We start from the raw sequence: 17,816 nt of genomic DNA, 5'->3' as shown, positions 1-17,816 counted from the left end.
TTTCCCTTCTTATTAAGATGCAAGCTAGTGTGTAAATTATTTCTAGTTACCTGTTTAATTAGTTAAGTAGAAATTGCAAGAGCTGCATATTTCTTAAGAGGTAAGAAACTACTCCTCTAAATTAATTGCACTCCAAATTGTTTTGGAGCCTCTTTGCAACTGTGCTGGACGTGAGCCAGCTCAGTCCTGCTACAAAACAGCAGGTGCAGAGCTGACTCAGCCCGTGCCCGCCTTGGCCCTTTGAAAATTGCTGTTTGTGAGACTTTTTCAGTGGGCTGGAGAGGCTTGCGTGTATCCTGTCCATCCAGCCAAATGCCTAACCCCTCTCTCCCCTCCATTTGCTGCATTCCAATTGATAAACAATATTTTCTTCAAAATGCCTTCATTTTTTTAATAATAAATGACCTTTAAAATGTTTTGGAGGTTGGGCTAAAAAAGACTATAGTGTTTTATGGACAGGTGGAGTGAATGTGATTTGGTTTTCAGGTTTTGATGATCCTTACAAATGCTTAATAGTAGGTAGACATTTCTATCAATTATTTGGGGCAGGGCCTACCTTGCCACGAGTCATACGCTTGTCTGCCCACTGATGCTGCGGTGTTTGCAGCATTAGAGGACAGGAACTTACGTCCTGGCAGGTATCCGAATGCTTCACATATGTATTCAACCATACCCACTTAAATGTAGCTTAAAGCATGCTTTTTTCGTCTACCTGCCTCGTTTCAACTTGCCCAAGAACAAAAATATGAAATGTGGCTTAATATCCTGTACCGTTAGTCTCGTTATAGAAGCAACACCAAGAGAAACTTGGTCATAAGCTTGAAAGCATGTTTCCATAGAAGAATTCCCAATATTGAGAATCTGCCAAAACCATGAATTAATTATTAGATAACAATTTTTTAAAAAAATATTATATGGAGAAGGAAATGAGCCTTTGTGTCTACAGTAGACTTACTGGTCAACAGAACATATACAATACATCTTGCAATGTGAAATATGAAGTTAGAGCAGTAAAGTGTTATGTGCTATGACATAACACTATGCTAAATACTTGATGTTTTCTGGTAATTATCCCCTCTTTACATCCCCCACATCTATTAAAATGCTGCTAGTTTACTGTCCTAGTGACCTCTGTTTCAAAATGTCAGACAGTCTAATGGCTTTTCATAAATCATAACTAGACCAGTGACTTAGACAATTTTATGAAGATAACTTTTATTTCAAAACAACTTAACTCAGGTTTCAAAAAAAAAAAAAGATCCATTATGTTTTATCTTCTTAGAGCTATGGTTATGGTGACTTTTAGGGGAATGTAAGTTGAAAAATGTTTTTATGTGAGCAGTTTAGCCATAAGAACTGAATTGGATGATGAATTATTTTATAATTAGAATAAGAAAAAACTAGATTTTGTAAGAAGGAGATACTGCACACTTGTAAGGTCTTATCTCTTGGCTACTTTTACTGAAAATATGAAATTGATTTATTGGGGATACTAAGGCAACTTTTGTAGTCCTCTCCTTCAGCTGGTGCTACTGTTCCTGTGGTTTGGATCTGCTGCTATTTGCACTATTGAGGGAGTTGCCATCTTCCTGGTTCTCCACACTTCTCTTTTGCAGGCATTTGTTTTATGGTTCTGGCACATACAAAGCTTTGGCCATTGTTAACTACTACAGACGAATGTTAATTTTACGTATCAAAACCAGCGTTTCTGATCTGAACTTACACTGTTACCAAATCTCAGAAACTTCCTGTGATTGCCAGAAGTTGTGGTTCTGCCCAAAAGAACCAGGCTCTTCGTTTATTGTAAACAGACGTTAAGAAGCCTAAAAATACAGATTAATCTTGCTCCCTGTTGTAATAATACAGGGAGAGACAGTGTTGTATGATAGGGAGGGGAGGCTGGGACAACCAAGTGGGGGAAAAATATTAATGGCTTTGCTATTTGAATAAAGAAGTAAATCTTGCTTCTGGCTGCCAAGTACACCATTCCATATGCTCTATCCTTAAAGCTTAAAACTGTTTAGCGTTACAGATGAGATTGAGCGAACTTAATGGACAAACGGATAGTGCCTCTTCATCTGTATGGCTTGATTTTTCTCTCAAATGCTGTTGGACCATTTGTCTCCTGTTGTGTTCTTGCTCAGGGTCTGTGGTCTGTTATAATGTGTGGCATAATGAAGATGTAGAATTGCAGAGGGAAGCGCTTTAAGAAGGGAAAGGAAGCACAGTAGTCACGTACAAAAACTCTGAAGCATGCCCTTCAAGTGTCTCTGAAGTGGATGAGAACTCAAAACAGAGATTTTGTGTGTGCTACTGGAAGAGCACATGTTCCAGTTACAATTTTTTCTTCAAAATTAAGCACTGGTTCAATGAGAAAACTCTTGAGTAACCATCAAGTTTGGTTAGTCAGGAGTTTTGCAGCATCCACTTGCAGTGGATGAGTGCCCGAACTAAGGAATTAGTTGCCTTTTTCATGGCTTGTCCCTTTCTTAAAACAAGGCAGTGTACAGTCATAAAATACATGATTCAGTCTGGAGATGGATAGGACTGCAAAATACTTGCTGCAGACACTTGAATCTCGAGTATGGGGACAAATTTTGGTTTACAGGACTTCTCGTAATTGAAATGGACAATTCTTCAGTTGGTGCTTTTGCTGAAGCTTCACAGCTTCACATGCACAGTTTCTTTCACCACCATGGTACTGGGAGCTCACTGGTTGTGTGGTGGTTCTGCTCCTTGTTTGGATGGCAAGGATTCGAGTCAGGCTTGTGATCTGCAAGGAAGCATTGCAGCCTCCAGCTTTGCAGAAGCCAGATGTTAACCTTCAAGGTAACACAACGTTTAACTGCCAATGCAAGTTTAGAAGTTTTTGTTTGCCTTTGTAACATTAGTCTTCTCATAAATCTGAATTGCAGACTGGCAGAACGAGAACTGATGTGTCTGTTTTCTTTGACAGAGGCGTGGTTTGCCATTTGCTTTTGTTCTGAAGTGTTTTGCATCATCTGAAGTTCTGCATGCTGACATTTAAAGATAAGACAATGATAGGCAGCACATTCTTTTAGCTAAATGGAGGCAAACAAATGGCTCTGGCCTTACAAATAAAGAATTGGATGCTTGTTTCTTCCTCTGTTGGTTTTAAAGGAAGTGGATAATTTGAAGCATTTTGCTACAGTTATCTCAAATGAGGCATGTGAGCTGCCTGCCTCTCAGCTATACCCCTCTTACTCTGCTGTAGAGGGTCAGATCCTTTCTGCATGTGGTTGGCTGTGTAATGTCTCCATTTGGCTTGCTGCCTGGTTCTTTGCATTGTAAAATAATGTCCCCTACTTAGGACGTTTCCTCTTCCCCAAAAGCGTGACAATACGAGCATATATATTCAATAACATTACGCCAATGCGATGTGATAGAAGCTTGAATGCTAATTTTTTAATTTTTTTCCAAAGGGAGCAATTATAATACAAGTTTGTGGAAGGAATAAAGGTAGGGGAATAAAAATCTGTCTTGGTGGTGGTATAGAAAGTATAGAAAACTGTGAAATCTGCTTGGGTTGCGGAGGATTGTAGAATCGTTCAGGTTGGAAAAGACCTTTAAGGTCATCAAGTCCAACCACTAACCTAGCACTGCCAAGTCCACCACTAAACCACATCCCTAAGCACATCTACGTCTCCTAAAAACCTCCAGGGATGGTGACTCCACTGCTTCCCTGGGTTGTGGTACATTTCAGTTGAGCCTTTAGTTGCATCATTGCCAGTCATGGGATGAACAACTTGGCTTAAATCTGTCCTGATCAGCAGATCTATCACACAGACCTAGCACAAAGCTAAGGCTGCCATTAAAACTAGTTCAGGTAGACACACATGCAGATTGATTTCCATGCAGTACAGCTCATTCTCTTACACTTTCTAGTTCAACTACAGGTTCCAAGTGATGGCAGCAGGGCTAAGACTTCTTTACAGTTTCCTTAAGAGAGTGCAAGTATCGTTCATCAAGTTACTCACTTGCTCTTGATGAGCTGTGGCAAAGAGGGAATCCGACACACGTGTAACTTGAGGCACTCTGCTGGGGCAGGCTGCTTTCCCTAGAGCTGAGCCCAGTACTGCTTTGGGAATCGGTCCTTGAAGATACTGTCATTTATATATCTTCAGGCTCAAACACAGCTGTGGTGAGAATTTCCTGCACTGCCTGTACAAAAATCCTTGAATCTTCCCATGCTTTTACACAGAGTATATTTATACTGTTTGGGCAGTGTGCCAAGCTGCCCAAGTGTATGTATGCATGACTTCTCCCATATTTGGTTCAAGATCAAGTTAACGTTTTAGTTGATTTTTCTCTTAAGTAGACACTCATCTGACTAATCTCTTTTAAACCAAAGCACTAGAGTCTGTATAGAAGCAGTTTTGCTTAAAGTCAGTGGCCACATGCTTGTATGAGAGGTCCTGTTTCACCTTGCTTCCAGGCTTTGGGTGCAGCTGAACTGCATTCAGGCACTTGCTCCAGTTGTGTTAACAGTAGGAAAAGGACTCCTCCTATTCGGGCCTGTCTGGCTGGAGTTGGGAATGCTAAATTTCAAACTCAAAAGTACAAGTTACTACCTTCTGTTTTGCCTTCTGATCAGCTGTAAATATGGGGAGACAAACCTAGGCAGTCTTCTTAGCTGACCTGTGTTAATATAAATGTAAAGAGAATTACACAGCATATCTTTCTGTTTTCTTAATACTCTGCACTTGCTGCCTGAAACTATTCTGTATCACATATTTAAATATCTTGGGCCTATGCATATTAGCAGTACGTTTCAGATTGGCAGTTCTGTATCAGGCAGTCATGTCAGGCTAGAATTGCTTCTCTGCTGCATATCTGAGTGTACCATGTTGAATGATGGTCTTCAGGATATTAAGACTTTCAAATTTAGCTAAGTGGCTTATATATCAAAAAGTGAAGTACTCTGACAAATACACTATTGAAATGGGATCAAATTAGGTGAAGTAGCAAATCCAATTAATTTTTTTATTGGAGCACTCCAGTGTCTCTCGTGAGACATTCATTCTTCTCTGTCATGACAAGCTGTCACACTTGTGCTTTCTATATGGGTTCCTGGCTTAACTAGATTCAATTAATTCTCAGCATAAGAGACACTGAATTTGATATTTTTGCAAAGATCTTTTCATGTGTCCACGGAGGTGGCACTCATTTAATGGATAAATTATATTTGTCTTTGTATAACCGTGTTGCTGTGCAGAGTGTTCACTATCTTTAATACTCGCGATGAAGACAGTGAAATTAGCATTGAACTTGATGCAATTGCATTTTTCTTTTTTCTTTTGACATCTTCAGTAACTACTTCTGCAGCTTGTGAGAAATTGGAGAGAGACAGGAATGAACTGCAAGTTGCTTATGAAGGATTTCTGCAGAAGTTAAACGAGCAACATCACAATGATTTAGCTGAGCTGGAGGAGAGGCTTAAACAGTTTTACACTGCAGAATGTGAGAAACTCCAAAGTATCTGCATTGAAGAAGCTGAAAAGTACAAAGCGCAACTTCAGGAGCAGGTTTGTGACATTCGAAGTAGAAATGTTCTCTAGCAATTGCTTTCTGCTGCAAATAAGCCTTGACATAATACCGTTTTTTTGATTAATAATGGGGTTATTTTATCTAATGTGAAACTCTACTTCATTGCAACTATAAAAATATTACTACACTTGTCCAGATCATAAGCTTGTGTTTAAACATGGTGGAGATTCCTTGTGTTCTGCAAGCTTCAATGACTTCTGGAGCTCCACTGGATTATTTGAGGCAGCTTAAGCTTTAAGATCTATAAAGACACACCTGGCCTGTGACCTTGCTTTGCAACAACTCCATGTGTGTGTCATGCATACATCATCCTGCTGGTAGTGGTAAACTGTAAGGCATTGTTCTCATCTATTAAGTGTTGTATGTTGCTTAGCTTTTCCTGTGACCATCTGTGAAGTGCTACCTAGACTACTTAAAACAGGCTCAGTCTACTGCGTAAAGCCATTAGGACAATACTTTAAATGAGGGTTAAGTTGACACTTGTAAGGGAGGGGGGGAAAAATCATGTTGTCTTATTGCAGGTGGACAACTTAAATATCACGCATGAAAACTTTAAGCTGGAACTTGAAAACAGCCACTCGGAAAAAGTAGAGGAGCTGAAAAAGGAGTATGAATCCTCTTTTTCAGGCAAGTATTTTGTATTCAAGTACATACGCTACAGTACTGCTAGTCACAAACAAAAATACTTGAACTTTTTCATCTATATGTCCATTTCATTGTTCTTGGCAGTCAGCTATTTTTAAAAATATTGGCTGAGTTCCTTCTTTTGGAACTTAACAAGTCTCATTTTAAGTACAGAAATAACCATGATCCTGTTGTAGTTGAATTAAACTTTTAAAACAGTTTAAGAGTGGAGATGACTTTTTCTTTTAGTAAAAGATGTCTGAATTGGTCTGCCCTCAAAATCTCAAGTTAATGAGTAATTGCTCCCACCCCCTTATTTCTATAAGGAGCACCTCAAAATTGAAATTGAGGATAAGCAGGGTCATGTGCTTTCCAGACTGACATGGGAATGTTGAGAAATATTACATGCTGTTTAGAGTATACTGGGGCAAAGGTGTTTTGTCAGGGAGGGGGTGCTGAATGTGCTCAGTTTTAAACAGCATTGCATCTAATTGATTTAAGTGATGATGATTTCCATCCTCCCTCCAACTCCACTTGATAGCCAAGTTTCCAGTGATACTTTTGTGTCATTAAAACCAGTGACGCTTCCACTGCAATCAGACCAAACTCCTCTTTGTGGCATCTCCGAAGTAGGAAAGGAAATGGTTTTCTAGAAGGTTTTGGAAGACAAAAATCTCAGTTTTTGCTGTGTTTCCCATCAGAAACTCAGCTTTTTGTGCTCAGTTCATCTGTTTGTTGCATGTAGATGAACGCTTTTGAAATCGACACGCTGTCAGCTAATGAAATGGATATGCAAGGGGACAATCAACAAATCTGAAGCAGTAATAAATCTGATACTTTGTAAATGCTTTGGATCAGTTGATGATAAATGTTCTTCTGTGTTGTCATTGACTCTGCATCTGTGCAGATGTGTATTGGCTGGCTTTTTGTGCTGCTGCTTTTCAAAAAGAATTTTCACATCTTACGCAGTATTAAAAATCTGTAAAATAATTTGTTGCAGAGCTCAAGAGTGCCCACGAATCTGAAAGGAAGTCGCTTGAAGATTCCTTTAAAGAGAAGCAAGAATTGCTAGAGGTTTGTTAAGCGTTGGGCTCATTGCAGCAGTCTAAAACTTAAAAGGCAGTTTGGAGATGTGCACTGAATTCTTGGCCTAACTATACCATATCTTTTCATTTCAGAAAAAAATCAATGAATTAAAATGTGAAAATGACTCTCTGACTGAGAAGTTGAAATCAGAAGAGCAAAAACAAATAGCCAAAGAAAAAGCCAATCTTGTAAGTCTTGATCTTCAAAAGTAATGCAGATGAGCAGGTCTTGTAAGCCTGGGTTTATTTTAATGCATAATATGAAAGGTGTGCAATCAAGCCTGATAGGGCTCCCATACTTATTAATATTTTATGTAAATGGTGTGCCTGCCAGAAGTTTTTCTCAAGCACTACAGTGTTGTGTATTAACCTTACCAATATAAATCTGTAAAGCTGTTGAATAGCTAAGTCAGTGGTGTAAGTTATAGCCTAAGTTAAATTGAAGACCTACGTGTATGCAAAATTCATACCATAGCTTTCTTCTAGACAGTCGATAAATGTTGTAACGGCACTATGATCGGTGTGGGCTTACATCACTACCACAAAACTCACATCTTGTACTTGAGTCTTTAATGCATTTATTCAAACACTGATTCATACTTGTTGCTGATTTATCCTTCAGTAAACTTTTATTTTGTCCTGCCTTTCTTCCCAAGGCTGCTGTTATCTGTGATGCTCCTGGGTTAGAGATGTGCTCCGAGAGAGGTTTTTCATGCACTGGGAGTGTTAGACACAAACATGCTTATCTTTCCGGTTACCTGGAAATAACTGGAATACCACCAGTATTGCTTATCCCACGAAGAGAAATTCCATGCTTAAAAACTCACTTAGGATGCTTCTACTAGAAGTTGCCCTAGTTTTCACTGGCATTTAATTTATGTTTTTTCTGTCTTACTGCTTATTCTAGTGGCAGGGCAGAGCTGCCGCAAGAAGAATCTGCAACCACAATATGTTGCTGTGGTTGGGAGAGATTATATCAAAGAGAACGTGTTGTATGCTGCACTTGAGAGTTTGAACTGTATTACATAGGCATGCTCAGATGCTGTTTAATTTAAAGGAGCAATAGTCAAGTGCCTTTTCATAGTTGCAAATGCACTTTGCATTCTGACAGCATACGGCATATCATAAGCTTGAGGCTTCTCTGTGGAAAAATACTGATTTGACCCAGCATATTCTTCTGTACTAAACACAAATAATGCACTATCAGAATTCCCATTAGCCCTTTGAAGACAGAGGTGTATTTCCAGCTCTCCAGTATTATTTAGATAGTGTCACTTGATATTCCCAGCTTTTTTGCTAAAATTTTATCTAGGCCTTTCAGTCTTTTTATCTGGCTCTGTGTTCTACTATGAGTAGCCAATGCGGTGGCTCAGATTTAACTTTAAAGACACTTTAAGACCATTGGGGCAGAGGGGGGAAAGAAAAAAAAATATTAAATTTTGAACATACTGTAAGCTGCATTTAAACTTTTCAGGATGACTTTTCTTGCTAGCTCCTAGATTCCATGTAAAGCCACAAAAGGGAGGAATGAAGTTCATATTGTCTGCCGCCTCCTCTGAGGCAGCACAGCACACCCCACCCTCACACAGACTTCTGTTCAAAAGTAGAAATTAAACAGGAATCACTAATGCCACAGTCCTTGAAAACAGGCAGGAGAATGAAATGCGTAGGTGATGAGGCCCTTGTTACCTGTGAAATGTCCTGGCTCTGTCCTTGTGGGACTGCGCCCCACAAAACCACAGGCATTGCCCGCCAAGTCTTACGTTTCTGATGTGGCAGCGAAGCTGTTACTCAATGCGGTACACCAGTATTCTTACCCAAATATGCTAAAACAAGTTTTGTTTGTTTTTAAAGATAAACTTAGTTACACAACACACTTAATCATTGATTCGTTTCTGTTTGTGTTCCACTCGGACTACCTGGAAATGGACTGAGGCTTGCTTTATTTCTCCTTATTTTTGCCTGTGACTTTGCCTTTGAAATGTAGAGAATATGTTTTACTCTGCAGTGTTTGAATTGTTCCTTACTCTGGAAAAGATGTCCTTGAGGAAACCAGATCTGGCCCTGCCCTGTCCCCCTCCTGCTCTCCCCTCTATATCCCGGAAAACAACAAAAGAAGGAAAAATAAAAAAGGAAGTCCTAGCTTGCTGTATTGTAGTCATGGATGTACAGCAGTGCAAGATGTTTACGTGCAATTGCATTACTAGGCTGTGAGAATGTAAAAAAGAAAATTTCTGATTTCTGCTTATGAACCAGCTACCTTCAGACTCAAAACAGGGAAAATCAGCTACAATCAAGTTCATAGCTTTCAATTTCTTGTGCTTTTTGAGCTACGCCAGCACCTGAAATCTCTTCAAATGTTTATTCAACCCATCCCAAGAGGTAATTAATGAGTAACATGAAATAAATTTTGGAACTCCTAGCCTTAAAGGGAGCCTTTGGGCACTCCTGCAAAACAAGTTTTGCTGTGACAGCTTTAGTGCCTTCCTTTGACTCACAAGGGTTTTTCACATTTCTGCATAAAGTGTTTTCTGAATAGCTTGAAGGAAAACTGCAACTGTCCACCTACACCAAAGGACAGACAAAATCAGAAAATCAGAGGAGAAAGTGGTAGCAGATCTTTTTCTTTTTTTTTTATTCTAAACTGTTTGACTTGATCTCACTTAGAACAAGTAACTGCTGTTACCATATTTATTTTCTTGCTCTTTCTAAATAGCAGAGAAACACTTAAATTGTTCCTGAAATTCAGGGTACTAAGCAAACTCTGTGGAAATCTTTCAGAAAAACCCGCAGATTATGTATCTAGAACAGGAGCTGGAAAGTTTGAAAGCAGTGCTGGAGATCAAGAATGAGAAACTCCATCAGCAGGACATAAAGTTAATGAAGATGGAAAAACTGGTGAGTTTTCCTGGGGGTCTGGCATGGTTTGGACTGTGTCTCTGAGTTATGTTCTGATAATGAACTCAGGCTGCTCAGACTTATGTGCAAGGATTAATTATTTTTGTTTAAAATGAAGCATGAAATGATGAAGGAATATTCTTACCTTGCTGGTACAATTATACCTGCATTGGGCTGTAATGTAAAGAGGGGGAAGGAATCGCCAGATGCTGTAAATGACCTTTTAACCTCTTAAGACAACTACCAGTTTGCATCAACTATTGCTACCTTAGTACGGGGTTATCTGGGAGCCTCTTCCACGTTTCCTTTCCTCTTCCCTCTCTTCTCCCCCATCCCCCAAAGAAAACATCCTTACCTGCTATGTTTGCCGGAGTGTTACGGAAGATAGATTGCACTGTCAGGAAAACATGAACACGGAAATGATCCTAATTAAACAAGAAGGGATCAAATACAAAATGGAATAAATGTTTTCATCTTGAGTTGATTAGCTTAGATCAAACATTTTAGCTATTATCTTTAAGCTGCTTGTTCAGCTGTGTGGATTTGCTCCTGATCTGTGCATAATTCCACAGGAAAAGGCAATTTTGGGGACAGAACTTGTAATTACTTGGCACGCTCTTTTCGTGGCAGGACAGGGCCCTTATCCTGGGTGGGGCCTTTGAACACTGTTGTAATACTCACTTAAGCAAGATTTTAATGAGGAAGTATAGAAAGAGGTCTGGATACAAAGGAATACATTCATGTCAGTTGTTCAGTATTGTACAGCATCATATGTTGCCCTGGTCTACAATTACTAGTAAATTACTAGTAAACCTTCATCTTCTCTGACAGACGTTGGCCACAGTACAGAAGCCCTTGGACCATCCAACCATTTAATCAGTTTTTCCTTAGCTTTTGATAACATTCTGCAGGAATGAAGTAGAATCAGGAGAGCAACAGGGAGAGCTGTTTACACAGGGAAGCTCTTGAATTTGTTGCGTTAGCATGTTATTTCTAGATAGTCTTCTGTCTGCAGCAGCTTCTAAAACTGCTGCCTGTCACTGATAGAAGTTACTAGAATGTACTGGTTAACTAGCAGATCCCTTATCCCATCCTCCTTTGTTGGCATCTAATCAGCACAAGTGGCAAAATGCCAGTGTTATGCAAGGATAAGGTAAGTAGGATCTATTTGACCATTATAGAATATGAAGCCATGACAGCAGGTCAGTCTCACATTACTCTAGGTTTTTGCACTTCCCATAACAAGGTCTGCAAACTCTAGATTATGAACGTCTGTGATAGCTCAGTCAGTATCTTGATGGGTGCATGTATGGGTTTTATTTTGAACTGTGACTTTTTTTTTTTAAGCTGGAGAACAACACGATCTTAATGGAAAAATTAAAGAAGGTTCAGCAAGAAAACGAAGAATTAAAAGCTCGGATGGACAAACACGTGGAGCTTTCAAGGTGAAAAATATCTGTGGACCTTTAGATGTTCTTATGAACCAGGGGAAGGTGTTCCTGTGACAAGAAAATTCTGTGTAAATATTAGTGACTGGGATTTTGTAGTACTCTGTAAAAGAACACGCCCCTTTCTTCCCCACTTGTATCTCTACAAATGTGTGTTCCTGTGTAGAAGAACAAGCAGAAACAGACTGTAAGGGGGTAAAGGCTCAGTATGTTCTTCGGTGCTCCAAAACAGTATTTCAGGGAAGAAAAAGCAACTGGGAAATATCACCTTGTTATAGATTGGCTCTTTAAGTATTACTGGCTTGTGAGCTAAACCTGGTTTTACTTTTAACCACTTCAGTTGAGTGATATGTCCCCAATTTAGATCAGTGAAAAGACCAGTGTGTTTTATTTAGCAGTAGTAGAATAATTAACATGAATAAAATGGGTCTGAGGTTCTCCTAACTTCAACTATTGCTTAAACGGATGGGCAAACTTCCAGTTCGAAGGAAACTAAAGAAATGCAGCTTCTGTGTACAGCTGAGCCCACAACGAGACCCAAAGGCTCCAGCACAGCCATTTAAAAGCATCTGTCATTGTAAGTAGGACAAGTCTCGCTTTTCAGATGCTTTTTCTGGCCTTTAGGAATGTTTCTTACTGGTACTTTCTCCTGCTTTCTGCAAGCTACCAGTTTTTAAATCCAGCAACAATGAGAACATGCTAAATCCTCATTTTAAGGAGTTAACTTAGTTGTAAGCCAAGCAAGGTTTATGCAATTTCAAACCTTTCTTTAACCACTAAGTTCAATACTGTAGTCTCCAACTTGGGTTATGTGTTCTGATGTATGTCTTACGTTTGCAGGCAACTTTCTACGGAGCAAGCTGTTTTGCAGGAGTCGCTAGAGAAAGAATCAAAAGTAAACAAACGCCTGTCAATGGAAAATGAAGAACTTCTGTGGAAGTTGCACAATGGCGACCTATGCAGCCCAAGAAAACTGTCTCCCAGTTCTCCATCCGTGCCTCTTCAGTCCCCACGAAATTCTGGTAACTTCTCTAGTCCTACAGGATCACCGAGATGACATCTCTTGAGAGAAAGAGGGGATTGCATTCCATTTGTGATCTGCAGAACCGATCCTAACTTTAATCACAGGAGCAAGAGCTATATTAGCCGACTATGACGACTGAACATAACTGGAAACTATTTGGTGCAAAAATAGAGATAAGAGACTGAGAATATGGGAGTAAGACACTTGCGTTGCTCCTCCCAAAAAGACTGGTTTATGACCTCTACGGACATTGTTGCACAAAGCACTTACAGAGCAAGGAAAGACTTGTTCATTGCCTTTTCATCTAACTATAAGAAAAAGCTCAGGGGCTTAGAGACAAAGATCACAACCTTTATAATATGTTCCTTATCACAGACACTTTTTTTAAGGCTGTGTGTGTGCGTGCGTGTGCTGTGGATGGAATGGATGTAACACACTGTGTGTGTGTCTAATGCTGCCTTCTTTGCTGTGTACGTAATAAAGGATAAAAGCTGAAGACTATACACTGACACGTACTTCCTTAATAATGTTGTCAGTATGCATGCTTTTAGCAAGAGTACCCTCACCCGGGAATGAGGAGAAACTGCCGCTAGTACAACGGGCTAGTTTCCTTCATCTTTCTGGCTTCAGTTCAGTAAAAAAAAGGCATGAAGCGCTTTGTCAGCTGACTCATTAGTGTCTTGGCCGACCTGAGTATGCAAGTTTGAATTAATTTTAAAAACAAAACTGAATTGCAGCCATATTTTGCATGGATTCTGGGTATAATATCCATGCACAACTCTGCCATTTATGAGGAGACTTTTTTTGCAGGATACGGTAGATTTTGGCTTTCAAGTCAACAGGGTTGTAGTCAGAACCACGGTAGCTCTCAAGGTCAGAAGTTATTAGTTGAGTTGCAGGTTTAGAAACCTAGACCTGTCCTCTTGCCTGCTGAAAAGGAATCACTTATTTCCCCGAAACAGCATGTCCATTGCTGAGGCTGCCTGCTGAGGATAAAGTAGATGTAGATTTGAAAGCCAAAGAGAAAAATGCAATAACTGTCATTAGGTGCATTCTTAACTCAGTTCTCAAGAAGAATCTTAAGTAATTTGTCAATTCCAGTGTATCTGGTGACACACTTTGCCGCCTTAAGCATTAGCATTTGTATTAACGTTCTTCAGGGTTGGCTAAATTCACCTGAGGAAGAGGGGGAGGGTGGTAGCTGTGTATTTATCTTGCTAATTCTGCCATACCTTCCTTCTTAGACTGCAGGATACCAGTGTTTTGCCAGTTCATTTGGCAAAATATCCTGTACAAGAGATTCTGTAGAGTAGGGAAAAAAATTGTCCTGGCTGCTGGAACTGGAGGCTGAGCGTGTCAGTGTTTCTGGAAATGTCACATGCTGAGCTTCAGCTTCAACAAGGTAATTGCGTAGCCTTGCTACACCCTTGGTCAGACCTGATTAAGGTGTCTACATTGTACCTACTAAACACAGGTTCAACTTCAAATTAGTATTACAAAACACTATCTATGCTTACAATAGCTTGGGTTTTACAGCACTGCTTCCAGGACCGTTGTTATACTACTGTTTAGCCAATGCTGTTAGCAAGCTATACAGGTAACTGTTGTGCTAAATGGTATCTGCGGAGTTTCCCAGTGTTTTTCCATAGCTTGGGGACAGGAATCGAGGGGATGGAAAGTGTTTAGGGAACTTAGCTGGAGAACCACTTCAAACCATTTTACCCAAGATTTGCAAAATCTTGGCTTGTAGTGAGGAACGCAGACATACAAACAAGACTGTTAACAGTGCTCATACAGTAAGTAAACTTGTAATAAACTTGTGATTGACTATTTAATCATTAAATTTACTTAATTTTCCATAATGTACAAGTTGAAGGTGCCATTTCTGTGGAACACTATGGTCTCTTTTAATCCTCTTTAGGGCACTGTACATACCACTGTTAGTGGTGTCAGTACTTAAAATGTTTTCTAGGGCTTTCAAATTTAACTATGAAAATCCGCTGTGGGCTAAAACATGGCTTAAAGTATATCTTGGAATATTCTTATTTTCTATGGTCAAAGAGATTTGATCACATGTATTTGAGCTGAATGCTTAAAAAATAAATTTTTTGTACTGATTGAAGGGTTTTCCTCCTGCTTGTATTAGTCAAATGATTTTTAATCTAAGGAGGAACATTCCTCCAAATACTAAAAACTCTTAAGTACCTGTTCAGCACAGCAGAACGGCAATAGTGAAGCTTCACTGCACAAACTATTAATGTTCAGCTAACCCTTAGAAAATTTTAACTCTACTCTTGCTACTCTCATGTGGATGGAACTTACACAGAGCTTATTAGTGATTCAGTTTGAGATGGCTGTTAAAAAAAAAATAGGAGAATGTAGCTAACATTACAGAATTAAGCAATAATAAAATACTTGAGTACAGTTGGCTTAATATAGGGACCCAATGTGCATATGCCTGGTAAAGGCATCTTACAGGACTCATCTTACTAAAATGCTCACCTTATTCAGGAAATTTTTTGTGTGAGAAAAGCCACATAGAGTTTAGCAATCTAACAGGTCATGTCACAAGAACAGTCGTCTAGCGACTGGTAGCTTTGTTATCTTAGTTACAATGTTAGTGCCTCAAGTAAAACATGCAAAAAGAGTGCATACAAATGTTTGAAGATCAAATACAGTGTACCCCTTCATGTAACAGAGAAGGGGAAAGCTTTTCCAGGCTACCAGTACAGAAAAGTAAGTATGGTGTAGTAAATTATACAAAGACTGTTCATTTGCAGATAGTTTCCCTCCACAATACAGGACACTCCTCACCTCTAAACTTCTTGCAAGTAGAATGTTTAATGCTCTTAGGAAGAAATGAAGAATCCTTGTATATAGAAATCAGACTACAGAAATACTTGTTTAGTGTTTGTCCTGTTGGTCCGAAAGAATTAAATAATTCTGTTAATCTGTAAGCAGTTTCAGTATTTTTCTCTGAGTATTAATATTTCAAGCTTTAGCTTAAATACCATGTGTTAGCAAAGGCTTTGTTCAATCCAGTAATTTATACATATTTTTTGGTAATTTCTTTAGCATGAAGTTTCCTTCAGGAAAAGCTAGAAACCTGCTCACCATAAATATACACCACAGGTCTAGTGCTAGTCAAGCAATTAGACAAGTGATTTTCTTCAGATACTCAACCTTAACTAGTAGTTCCAACTCTAATGATGTTTCAAAGGAAGGTAGTGACATTTATATCTGTACCAAATAGTTTGTTGCCATTCAAACTATTCATAACATGGTTCACCTCCCTTCAATACTTTTCTCTAAAGGTCTTTGTATGAGTTGCGCTATATTTGATGTAAAATTTGAGGTGAATCATTTCCTTATACTAACTGAAGACTTGAAGTTTCTCATGACAAACACCAAAGACACTTGCATGTAAACTGGTATCGTGCAATTCATGCAGGAAATTCCTTCTAGACAGTAAGTAACCACTGATCTTTAAAACTGTAGTTGCCTGAGGGCCAGGAAATCATTCAGGTCATCAGAAAGTTAGTATAATCGTTGAACCCTTAAGAAATAAATACCTTCTGTCCATTGCTGCTGCCTTGCCTTAGCAGAGCGGTGACTGAGGTATGGAAATAGAAATAACAATACTGGCAGGTTTAAGCATGTGACCTTGACAAGTCACTTCAATTTCATTTCCGAGGCTTCATTCTCTTCCCCTGTGTCATTGTTCATTTACGTGGAAATGTGTAATTGTATCAATGTAAAAAGAATCAGGCCTGCCCAGGAGGCTTTTAGTAAAATAAGAACTATGTAAAATATATAGTAAAATAATTCTCATGGTTTACAATGATGATAATTATTTTCAGGGTTGCAGGGGGGGGGGGGGGGAACATACACCAACCCAACCACCAAAAATTCTTCCTTAAAGGCACTGCTTCTGTAGTTATAATCAATCTTGAGAACTGCATGCGACTGGTACACATAACCATTAAACCTGAGGGGGACTACTTGAGCAATGATGCAGCAATGGATTTACATCGTCTTTTCCTCTCCTCCCAAACTGTCACAAGGAAGCGATGCTACCACATGAACCGCTGTGCTGTGGAACAAGTCTAAACCGGTGACACTATCTCCCACTTGCTAGATATGTGAAAGGAAATCAATTGTCGAATTAAAGGCTCAAAAGCACTTTGAAATTTAAGAAGTTGGCACAGCTCCTGTAGTTCAAAGGGAAATGTGGTGTTCTGATAAATGAAAATGCTAAAAAGGAATGAAAACATTGCACAGCCTCATCCAGAAGCTCGGGGATTGTTCAAGTTACTTTGGTCAGATTGAAGTCTTAAAAAAAAAAAAGTACAAAGACCTCTTCTAGGTATTACTGTGAAATTGTGTACTGCCAATTTAGTCAACAGTGTCACATTCTTGATACCTTTTAATAGCAAGGAGAAAGAAGATTAACAAGGGACTTGCCTCTTACCCCTTCAAAGTCGGTCCTATTGCTTGCTATATTTAGTTTGGTTTGGTGGTTTGCTTTTTTTTTTGTAGCTACCTTGTTTCCAGAGGCCAACAATATTACAGGCATCTGGGGAGTGTTCTGCATGAAGCCTATTTCATGAGACATGCATAGCCATTTCAGACTTTACCATAGATAGTTATCATATCAGTTACATTGTTTTAGGTTCCTGCATGCTGATGAAAAAACTTTCAGCAAGGTTGTTTAATGTTTTCATTAGCTACACTAACAATCAGGTTAATGACATGCTTGAGAAGGTGCCATTTTTCCCTTAGTACTCACTAGATACCACTACTCAAAACCGTACTGTACACATCTGCTCACAGGTTTGAACTGTCTGGAGCAAAGGGCTTACTTCAAGCCTTCACCAGAAGAAAGCTTTAGGAATTGTAGTCAAATGCAGGCTGAGACATTGAAGTGTGCAAGCAAGGGACCGGTTCCTGGTTTGGTTCCTCGTATGCTCAGAATAAGCTGTTTTTCACACGCCCTGTAAATAAAATGGCTTACATTAAGACCTTTTTTTTGTCACACAGTTACACTACTGAGTAGATTTGTATTGGAAGTTCTAGAAAAAACATCGAGTCTGTGCTTGAGGCTAGGAAGAAAAAACACTGCCAAAGTGTCCAACAATGTTGTTACCAAGTTCTTACCTTTTCTCTGGA

At 39.2% G+C, this 17,816-nt stretch overlaps 1 protein-coding gene across 3 annotated transcripts in view; it reads left to right on the top strand.

The window, feature by feature from the left end:
• The window catches only part of MTUS1 (microtubule associated scaffold protein 1), a 127,829-nt gene extending 114,681 nt beyond the window's left edge, over positions 1-13,148 (top strand). For all 3 annotated transcript variants that reach the window (XM_072862217.1, XM_072862216.1, XM_072862218.1), the window contains 7 exons: positions 5,332-5,546; positions 6,090-6,195; positions 7,193-7,266; positions 7,371-7,466; positions 10,059-10,175; positions 11,523-11,620; positions 12,464-13,148. In XM_072862217.1, the coding sequence (XP_072718318.1) occupies positions 5,332-5,546; positions 6,090-6,195; positions 7,193-7,266; positions 7,371-7,466; positions 10,059-10,175; positions 11,523-11,620; positions 12,464-12,680 (923 nt within the window). In that variant the 3' untranslated portion in view covers positions 12,681-13,148. The remainder of the gene's footprint in view (positions 1-5,331; positions 5,547-6,089; positions 6,196-7,192; positions 7,267-7,370; positions 7,467-10,058; positions 10,176-11,522; positions 11,621-12,463) is intronic.
• Positions 13,149-17,816: the final 4,668 nt, after the last annotated feature.

This window comes from Ciconia boyciana, chromosome 5 (genome assembly GCF_034638445.1).
Source record: "Ciconia boyciana chromosome 5, ASM3463844v1, whole genome shotgun sequence".
Classification (NCBI taxonomy): Eukaryota; Metazoa; Chordata; class Aves; order Ciconiiformes; family Ciconiidae; genus Ciconia; species Ciconia boyciana.
The sequence above is the reverse complement of the archived record's forward strand: the minus strand, read 5'-3'. Positions and strand labels throughout refer to the sequence as shown.